The following is an 11,155-nucleotide window of genomic DNA, read 5'->3' on the forward strand; positions in this document are numbered from 1 at the left end:
AAGTTAAAGTTAGGATTAATAACAAGTCACAAGTATGTTATTATTATAGGAGTAAAACTAAGCGTTTTCTATATTAAAACGCATGTGAACAATTGTCTATTATCAAAACGACAGCTTAATGTTCTATGGTATGACAAACAATTAAATGATTAATCCGATCCTGTCATTGTAAAAAAGTGACTCAATTCGTGTGAGTCCAAATATTATAGAAGGAGACATTCACTTATTTCTTTCATGTTTTCCCTGAATAATTTTGAATGTTTTCGATTAAAGCTCTATCAGTACCAAAGTGTATAAAAATAAATTATATTGTAACCGAAAAGGTGACAAACTTTACATTCCGATGGGCTTGTACTCATACGATAAAAGCAAAAATCGAAATTTTTAATTTTAAAGTAAGCAACACTGTTATTTGCTTGTGAAAATTTACTATAGAAAGATGGTCGCGTAGGATTTTTTCTTTAAGTTTTGATATATCATGAATATAAACTTTAATACTAAATTATTCAGTAAGGGTATTTAAAATATTTTCGTAAATATGTAAACAATTTATATTTTGTTTATATTGTTGTGTTAAGTGAGAAGTGGGAAAAAATCAATATAATTATTAGAAGAAGAACAAGCATATAACAAAGATTTTACTGTAAATATGAGTATTTTTCGTTTAATGTGTTTGAATAGAATAAAAGAGCTCAAAAAAGATGCAACAGAGAAATCAATTTTAATTATTAATACGTATGTACATATGTATGCATATCACACATACGCAAGTTTTACAATAATAATATTTTTCAGAATTTCCTGTTGAGGGAGAAAATATGTAATATGTCATAGTACTGAGTCTAAGAGGAAAACACATTAAAATGTCTTGAACATATTAAGGGCCAGAACAAACGATCTTCTCTAATTATAGATAATATTGTTAATTCTTATTGGGTTAAAAGTAATTAACCGTAAACAATAGCGTTACTATTTTGAGTGTTCATACTAATGAAAATCAGCATAAGTTAGTTGACAAAGTTTTTAGTATGAGGAGTAATAGCATCCTTTTATATAGGTCTAAGCACAGTTTTGGATTTAAGTTAATTGCCGGGCATCTCATCGATTCAAATAGCCAAATGATTACGAAACCTTACACCTTTTTAAGTATATTATTAATTTTACATAAGGAACATTATCCTTGAGGTAAGGTACCCGCTTGTTGTGTACGAATGTTTTTAATATAAACAAGAAGTTGTGATAAATTCATCTGTTATAAGGCTAATTGATTGGGAACACTTTTTCTCCATCATTATAAGCATGTATGTACATTCGTTTGTCCAACTTCTTTGCTACAGATTATCAATACGATCATGATCATGGTCGTCTACATTCCCAAAATTAATCATTCATTTACTTCGTTATATTGCAGTTGAATCAATCTTACACGATTATTACGATTTCAGCAAAAACTTATTTAATATTAAATAGGTTTTCATTTTAAACGACCGTCTGGCGTTTACCGTTAAACAGCCAAAAGGATAAGTATATGCGATTTAATGGACTCATCCTGTTACGTTAAGAATGATTGCACAGAATGTATGAATTGACCCACTCTTACACCCAGAAATGCCTGCCAAAATAGTTCATATGATAAATGAACGCATATATATATATATATATATATGCTCATATAAATTGCATTCTAAATATTACATATAAAACTAACGAAGCCATTCCAAAAAATTTTAGAATGCTGAAATCGAGATTTATAAGAATGTTAAGATCTTAAGCCTTGAACAAAGATATTAATTATATTGGAATAAGCGGTTTATAACTGATTTTTATTAAAATTTATTGTTGTACAGGAACTATGTGGAAGACAACATCCATTAAGTTTACAGTACTTGCGCCGTTAATGATGACACCAAAATATGTACTTTAAGCAAAATAAATGAGCAACGTATCAGAAATTTCATGGGAACAAAAAGAAAAGTAGAAATCAAAAATAAGTTATAACCTAATCTAAGTACACAGCAAATTTGTGCTTTCAAAGAAACTCATCTTTAAAAACCTCATACTCATATACCACCGCAAACGCTCCTTAAAAAAATGGATGGTCAACGTGCTCGAGATATTCTTACGCTGCTGCAAGAACGCGTCGTTTTTCTTACTGGCGGACGCGACCGTCGTGGTGGTCCCCTACTTTGTTTTCCAGCAACACCACGCCGGGATCGATTAAAACCAGAAGACCTTCGACGGTTGCTAAGTTACCTAATTATGATTCCGAGGTAAGTTCAATAACCTAGCATTCAATGGAAATCCTTAAACATGAATTTGAAGGTAGTATTATAAATTTAGTTAATGCGTAACTTGTACCCGTAACGCTAATGCGTAACTTAGTTTCCTCATATATCAGTCTATACAAGCGCGGCTATCATATAGATTGTATACACTTTCAGTCGTTTGCGGTTTGTACTAATAATATATATAAGAGACCGCTACGCTAACAAAAATTCATTATCCCAGTTTTAGATTAAAGGTCTGTAAATGTACTAATTTATGAATTAATTGCATGCTACAGAAAGTTGTACATGTAAATAATTCAAAACAATAATCATTCCTTAGCTTAACACAACCATTGTATAGAAGAAATATCGATAATAATGCTATTAACTAAACTGAAAGATAACACATTTTAATTAAATTTCAGCGATTCAGCTAAGAATCTTGGGTTTACAGTCATAATTGATATGCGCGGTAATGGCAATTGTGCTGCTAATGTGAAAACAATACTGAAAGTAATGCAAGAACACTTCAGCGCCAATATACATAATGTTGTTATTATAAAACCAGATAATTTTTGGCAGAAACAGCGGGCATCTATTTCTTCACACAAATATAAGTTTGAAACATCAACCATTTCTATTGAAACTTTAAATAAAGTGGCTGAAGCTAATCAACTGACTTCGGATTTCGAAGGCACGCAAGTTTACGATCATCAACAGTGGACTGAAGCGAGACTGGCCATAGAAGATTTTTTTTGGCAAGCTAGTGATTTGGCCGATCGCATCGATGATTTGCAGGAAGATTTGCAGCGCAACGATTTTGCTGAAGATGTAAATGGTGCTCGCCACGCCTTGGATCATCATAATGAAATGAAGAAAAAGATTCTAAAGCTACCTGTTGAGGATTTAGATTTGCAGGGTAAAAAACTGCTATCAAAAATAAACTTTGGTGTTGGGTGCAGTGGTGGTCCGGTAGGTGCAAATATATTTATTTTTGGTGTTTATAAACCAATTACTTTATAGAGCAATGCTAGTGGAACTGAGTGCGGTAGTCATGATTCAGCAACGTCAACCCAAACACAAAACTCTTCACCGGGTTTTCGAGTGGCTACCAACAATCCCGATATGTCGGCTGCCATTAACAAGGCTCTTCGTCAAACGGATCTAATCCATTCTGGCCAGCAGCGTTTACTTAATTTATGGCAGCATAAAAAATCGAAGCTGGATCAATGTTTTCAATGGCGACTATTCGAACAGGACTGCGAAAAAATGTTTGATTGGATTTTGCACAACAGAGATGTATTTCAAATGTCTTACGTAGAGATTGGGCATAACTATTCTGTAGCAAAATCTTTACAAGATGAACATCAAAAATTTGCGGTAGCTTCAATGAATGTTTCTGTCAATATTGATCGCATATTAGCAGTGGCGTCTCGACTTATTGAAAGTCAACATTATGCGGCGCAAAACATCAAAACTCTCGCAACGCGTTTAGATCGTACTTGGAAGGACTTTGCTGCAGGCTTGGACGAAAGGACGGCTGTATTACAGTTAAGCGTGTTATTTCACCACAAAGCGGAGCAGTATTGTAACAGTGTGTCTTCCTGGGCAGCAGCGTGTCAAGCATCCCAACCCTTGCCATCGGACATTCAGAGCTTGGAAACAGCAATACGAACTCATCAATCTCTATACGAAGCTATGTGTCAAGCATATACTGAAGTGCATTCAACAAGTAAAAAACTATTATATCAATTAGATCATTTGGTACAGGTCTGCAATCAACCTCCACCACCCGGAATGCCAGACCATCGCAAGAATAGTAGCTTCAACAAATATGAACGTCAAAATCCAGCGGCTGACTACAGCGAGGGGGCATCTCATGTTTTAGCAGTTATCCATCAAATTCTGGGCCATCATCGTTCTCTAGAGGCTAAATGGCATCAAGAAAAAATTCGTTTGCACCAGACTTTAGCGCTAAGGCTCTTTCAAGAAGATGTCAAGCAAGTTCTAGATTGGCTTAAAAACCACGGCGAAGTGTTTGTGCGCAAAAACACAGGTATTGGCCGAAATCTTCAAAAAGCACGCGTTTATCAAAAATCGCACGAACACTTTGAAAATGTAGCCCAAAATACGTACAGTAACGCGGAGAAGTTACTGGCTGCTGCAGATGAATTAGCCCGCAGTGGAGAAGCTGACCCCAACGAAATTTATTCAGTCGCTCACGAACTTGAAATACAGGTTGCAAACTTTGCTAAGCGAGTCGAACAAAGAAGACGGCGACTTGATATCGCGGTGATTTTCTACACCCATGAGAAAGAAGTTATATCATGGATAGATCAATTACGAGCAGATGTTTCAACGGATGAGACGATGTTATCACAAGAGAATCTTGAAGGAATTGAACGTTTACTACAACAGTACAGGGAGCAGCAAGATAGCACTATAAAGGGCTGTATGCAAACTATAGCGCAAGGAGAAGCATTGCTGCAAGAAATGCGTGCACTGGAATACTCTGATAATACTGGTTCAATATCAGCATTGGAAACAACTCTCGAAAAACTATCAAAGCAAAAAGTAGAATTGGAGGAATTATGGACTGCACGCAAATTTCGTGCTGAGCTAATACTGCGATTGCGTTATTTTGAGCGCGATGCAATGGAATTGTCCTCGCAATTAGAAATTTGGTCGGAAGAATTGCAACATGCTGATCTTTCGCGCGATTATCAAAAAGCAGAACAATTGATACGAATGCACAACGAATCAGTCAGTGACATACAAAATGCTACTTATGAGGTACTCGAACAAGGGCAGGAGTTGTTGCAAATTTTTGAATCTGCCGGTTTTATATCGATGGCTGACGCTACGCACACTGCTCAAGCTCGTATAGAGTATTTATTAAACTTTTTGCGTGAGCGCGAAATAGACCTGGAGGAACTATCAGAAGCAAAACGCGCTAAACTGGAACAAGCAGTTCAGCTTTGCCAATTTCAAAATGATGCAAATCAAGTTATATCGTGGATTCGCAACGGGGAAGCCATGTTGGTAGCCAGTTTTGTTACTCCGAATAGTTTACAGGAAGCCGAGCAGCTACGCAAAGAGCATGAACAATTTCAGGTGGCCATCGAAAAAACCCATACATCTGCAGTTCAGGTAAAATATCGAGCTGACGCTCTTATAAATGCCAATCACTATGATCCGCAATCCATACGCGAAATATCCGATGATGTAACAAAAAAATGGCAGCAATTGGTTACTTATGCTGAAGAGCGCCATAAGCTTGTAACAGCGTCCATCAATTTCTATAAAACAGCTGAACAGGTCTGTTCAGTTTTAGACAGTTTGGAAAGGGAATATCGACGGGAGGATGATTGGTGTGGTGGAGGTGGGTCTAGTGATAAGGCTCAAACCATTGTTCAGCTTATTTCCAAACATCAAGAGCAAAAGGAAGCTTTCCTTAAAGCGTGTACCTTAGCTCGGCGTACAGCGGAAACGTTCCTTAAGTACGCAAATCGTTCTCAACAATACTACAAATATCAATCTCAAGGCAATTGCGAAAACAGAGTGAAAGCAATATTAGATAAATTATTAACACAAGAGAACCAAGTTTTAGAATTTTGGACACAACGAAAAAAATCGCTCGACCAGTGCCAGCAGTTCGTACTTTTTGAGCGTAGTGCGAAACAAGCTATCGAATGGATACATAATACAGGGGAAGCATATCTCTCATCGCGTTCCAATTTGATTGGGAAAACGCGTGAAGAGACAGAAAATTTGCTTAAGGAACACAACGAATTTAGAGGCACTGCTAAAGAGACACGAGAACGTGTTAAATTACTTATACAGTTGGCAGATAGCTTAGTAGAAAAAGGACATGCTCATGCTAGCTCTATTAAACAATGGGTGGCATCTGTGGATCAAAGGTTTGTATTCATACATGAAAGCATTTGTTTGTTTTTTTTTTTTTTTTTTTAAGCAAGAAAGGAATTTTTTGTTTGAATAGATATAAGGCCTTCAGTAATCGTATGGACTCATATCGCGGGCAACTTGAAAAATCCCTAGGTATGTCAACGATGCCTGCAGATCCTGATCCTAATACTTCAATCAGTTCCGTTTCAGGTATTTTGTGCTTATATAACTATATATATATATAAAAATTAAAAACATTTATAATTATTCAGGCTCGTCAACTGATCGACATTCCGATCCCTCGCTAGAGGCTAAATTAACTACGTCCACTACAGCTGTTTCAAAGGAAATCAATGAAGAGAAACGAAAATCTGCCCGTAGAAAAGAATTTATTATGGCCGAGTTAATGCAAACGGAAAGAACTTATGTAAAAGATTTGGAGATTTGCATAAAGAATTTTTTAGAGGAATTCCGTACGGGACATGGTGTACCATCGACCCTTATTGGCAAAGAGGATATTATATTTGGTAATATACGGGAAATTCACAATTTCCATCAGAAAATCTTTTTACGCGAATTAGAGAAATATGAAACAATGCCAGAGGATGTTGGCCATTGTTTTGTTACTTGGGCATCAAAATTTGATATGTACGTCATCTACTGTAAAAATAAACCAACTTCCAACAATTTATTAGTACAACATGCTGGCACTTACTTTGAAGAATTGCAACACAAACACAAAGTGGAGCATCCTCTACCTGCCTTCCTAATTAAGCCAGTGCAGAGAATTACTAAATACCAGCTGCTTTTAAAGGACTTACTCTCTTGCTGTGAAGAAGGTCATGGTGAAATAAAAGAAGGCCTCGAAGTTATGCTAAACGTACCCAAAAAAGCTAACGATGCGATGCATCTATCTCTACTTGAAAACTGTGATATTACAACAGACAGTTTAGGTGAAGTAGTATTGCAAGACGCATTCCAAGTTTGGGATACAAAACAAATAATAAGAAAAGGCCGAGAACGTCGTGTATTCTTGTTCGAACTCTATTTACTATTTGCGAAAGAAGTCAAGGATTCAAATGGCTCCGTTAAATATCAGTATAAAAACAAGCTTATGACTACTGGTAGGTATTCTCTTGCATTTAAAGCACCATTAAAAACGTATAACTAGGTGGCATACTTCTGCATTATTTATAGACCTTGGGATTACTGAGCATATTGAGGGCGATGAAACGAAATTTGCTGTTTGGACTGGACGCTCACCTATGCTATCCGACTGTCGGATTGTACTTAAAGCTAATAGTTTAGACACTAAACAAGTAAGTACCAAATTTTATCAATGGCTCGTTAGCCAGGAGTTTTCAATGTTATTATAAATCACCTGATTTGCTCTAAATAAAACCTTTCTTTTGGTGGTAGAGTTAAACGACACGAAACAAAATGAATACCCTGGGCAGGCATTGATAACAAGACTTCGAAGCCTGTGCGAATATAATCAGTATTTGTATGCAACCGCTATCAAATCTCTGAAACTATCTTTCAAACGATGCCATACATTTCTCTAAACAACATTCCTTTAAATAATAGATTTATAAGTCTATGAACTTATATAATTGCCCTTATTTCCCTAAGAGAGGCAAAGTATTCATTATGAATATGGACATTCTTTTAAATAATTGGAAATTTGGAGGCATTTCAAGAGAGTTTAGTTTATTAGAAAATAAATGGTTGACTTGATCATAATGTATTTCACAGGAACCTTGATGCACTCGTTTAGTTATCTAGTTAGTCTTTTAGTTATACAATGGAAAACGATGTTTAATTGTTAATAATAATTTGTTTTTTTTTTTAGGTTTGGGCGAAGAAACTGCGAGAAGTTATGCAGGAGACATGTTTCTCGGGTACGTCTCTAACACTTCCAAAGTCTCCTGCGAAAAATTCATCGTCATCTCAACGTTCCTCTCGTGATCTGGACGACCCCTTGACAGAAAACGATCACGATCGATGTTCTTTAGCTAGTTTTGGGTCTGGCAATACCACCGATAGTGATAACAAGGTAAGTAGAATACTTCAAAATGTTGCGTCATACACAAACTCGCGAACTTAAAGTTTTACTTGATCTATAGATACATGTATATGTAATCCTTAAAAGTTTCCATATCAACCTAAGACAAACTGCTTTTTATCATACTTTTAAAGGTTTCCTTTGAACACAACGAGGTAGTGTTCAAGTCGCCTCAGTTAATAGTAGGAGATTATTTCTATAAATTTCGAAAAAAAAGGTATTCCTAGAACTGTAATAACTATTTCACACACTCTCACACCCACTACTGAAAGATAGCAGTAGTAGCTTGTCTGTATTCGATCTGACATAGAAATACACAACTGCGCGGGCATTTCCTTCAAATCCGCTTAAAGTCTTCAAAATTGAAGCTTTCTCGAAAAGAAGCTATTTTATCATATGCATCAGGAAAATATCATTTTTTGGGCGTTTGAATATTTCTTCAATGAAATAGAGTGATGTTAGATGGAAAATAGAACTTGGAAATTGAAAAACTATATATCTTTTCACGCTCACTCGGCTTTGGTCATTTATTTGTTCGTTCAATGCTTAATGAGTTCATTTTTGTTTTTTTTGTTTTTTTTTTTTTTGTATAAAGTCTTTAAAAGAATGGAATCTGAAAGGTTGCCTAAAAGTATGAAAAGCAAAAAAAATTCATAACAAATCCGTTCAGAAGAAATGTAGTACGATATTCATGGTTCAAATGTCTTTTAAAAAAAATCAATTTAAGATTTAAAAATGATAAATGATCCGAGGAATTTTTTTTTTTTTTTTTTGTGTTCTCTATACACGAATGTATAGCAAAGTAGAGCACTTTGTCCAAATCACACACAGTGAGAATGTTAAAAATGAAGAGAAACTTAACGTTTATGAAGAAATTTTGAATTTGTAAATGATTTAAATCACATATGAAAATGAAAAACGATGGTCTCTAAGAAAAGGAGACGTCCTGTTAAAAAATAATAATATTGCAAGAGATGTTTTAGTTCTAGGAAGATCTTTTGTTCCAGTTGTTATGGCTCGCCTGGTGTCGTTAAATTAGAAACTTTCGAATAGGGATATTAGCAAATATTTCAGAACTTTTAATGAGCAAAAATATCATCCATCTTGGTTTTTGACTTTTACATATATATAAAAATTTCGTGTAGGGTTTTTTCTTATAACGACAGATCAATATGATTAAAATGGCAGCTAACTGTTGACAAGAGTTCACACATTTCATTTCATCCACTATATACTTCACTTTTTAAACTACGATCTTCATAGCTGTGATAGCATTTTGAAAGACACCGTTAAGAGATGGCATACGAATTAGAAACTCATCCATCGAAGTCATCAACTTTGAAACACATATCTAGATCATCCGCTTATAAAGATAATTGTAGTATTCAGTATAGCAATGATCCTGTGCATATACATGTTCGGTTGTTGATTAAATTTTCTAACTTGAACATTTGTAGTAACCCTTGTGATTTATAAGCTAAAAGCTTTATTTAGTTAAAAAAGGATACGTCATACACTGTAGTGGCATTTCGAATGTTTGCTTCTGCAGGTAAAAAAACAAATTCAAAAATTTGTTCTCAACATGTACCTCCTTCTCGCGGTGACAGTATAAAAATAAAATATCAAACTGTACTGGTGTCTATAAAAATTTTGCATGCAGAATATGTAAGAAGACGAAGAAGAAGAAGAAGAAAAAAAATTAATTATGTTGCAGAGCCTTCATTTCGCTGCATGTACATATATATATATATATATATATATATGTGTGAAAGAAAGGAAAAAAAAAAAAAATAATACATAATAATAATAATAAATAAATAAATAATGTGGATGCTCTCTTTTCTTCCGTTTGAAATAACAATAATATCTCTTATGCATATATAAAATGAAGCTTTTTATACTTGCTGTAGACTCTCTTTTTAAGTGAGTATATAGTAAACTTTCGTCATATACCTTCGCTAGTACGCTAAAGAACTGTGATTGGCAAAATTCCTAAAAAGAAAATAGAATATCTACGTTAGCTACGCTTGTGTACGGGTCAACATTTGTATAAAAATATTTCCTCCAGTCGCGCGCAACGCATTATTAATTGATATTGAATTGCGGTAGTAGTAATATTATCAAAGCATATATTCCGTGTAATTTGTGTTAATGATACCGTGCAAACAGTCAAATCGGTCGGTCGTTTAAACAATTCAATCCGTCCTTCAACTATAACGGTCCGGTCCGTTCGTTCCTTCGTTCGTTCGGTTAATTGGTTGGTTTTTATTTCGCCAATAAATTTTCGTTATTTTTCCTTTGTTCTTCGCTCCAAAATTGTACTTCAGATGATTTGTGCGCGATGACAGTTTATTAAAAAAAAAAAAAGAAAAAACAGAAAAAACAGAAAAAACAGAAAAAGCACAAAAAAACTTATTAAAACTTATTAAACATTCGTTTGCGACTTCAATATTTTTCATACTAAACCGCAAAGGATTTGCAAGCTTATGTAAATTATTGCGAATACAATTAATTTGGGTTTCTCCCATACAACATATACGTATGTAAAAAAGTTATAATCTTTCAACGTATATTATTCAGTAATGAATACATACATATAACTAAAAAAAAAATTCGTGAATATTTTTATTTGAAACTCAACAACCAACTGCACACACTATATGTACATATAATCATAGATATACTCTAATGAAAGCAAACGTATAGTGCTCATGTTGTTACATACATACATACTATCTTTCTATCTATATCTATCTATCTATCTATCTATCTATCTGCATAAAAACAATGCGATGCAATGCAATGCAATGCAATACAATGCAATACAATAAGATACAGAATGAAAATATAAACAAAAAAGAATTAGTATAATAATAATAATAATAATAATAATAATGAGAAAAAACAAAAAAAAAAA

General features: G+C 34.4%; 1 protein-coding gene across 1 annotated transcript in view; it reads left to right on the forward strand.

The window, feature by feature from the left end:
* The first annotated feature begins 584 nt into the window (after positions 1 to 584).
* LOC119632320 (triple functional domain protein) overlaps positions 585 to 11,155 on the forward strand; it is a 27,271-nt gene continuing 16,700 nt past the window's right edge. The window contains exons 1-8 of the mRNA XM_038025160.1: positions 585 to 735; positions 1,848 to 2,270; positions 2,693 to 3,239; positions 3,291 to 6,187; positions 6,268 to 6,383; positions 6,446 to 7,297; positions 7,371 to 7,492; positions 8,026 to 8,229. Coding sequence (XP_037881088.1) covers positions 2,092 to 2,270; positions 2,693 to 3,239; positions 3,291 to 6,187; positions 6,268 to 6,383; positions 6,446 to 7,297; positions 7,371 to 7,492; positions 8,026 to 8,229 — 4,917 coding nt within the window. The 5' untranslated portion in view covers positions 585 to 735; positions 1,848 to 2,091. The remainder of the gene's footprint in view (positions 736 to 1,847; positions 2,271 to 2,692; positions 3,240 to 3,290; positions 6,188 to 6,267; positions 6,384 to 6,445; positions 7,298 to 7,370; positions 7,493 to 8,025; positions 8,230 to 11,155) is intronic.

Source organism: Glossina fuscipes, unplaced genomic scaffold, assembly GCF_014805625.2.
Source record: "Glossina fuscipes isolate IAEA_lab_2018 unplaced genomic scaffold, Yale_Gfus_2 1, whole genome shotgun sequence".
Lineage (NCBI taxonomy): Eukaryota > Metazoa > Arthropoda > Insecta > Diptera > Glossinidae > Glossina > Glossina fuscipes.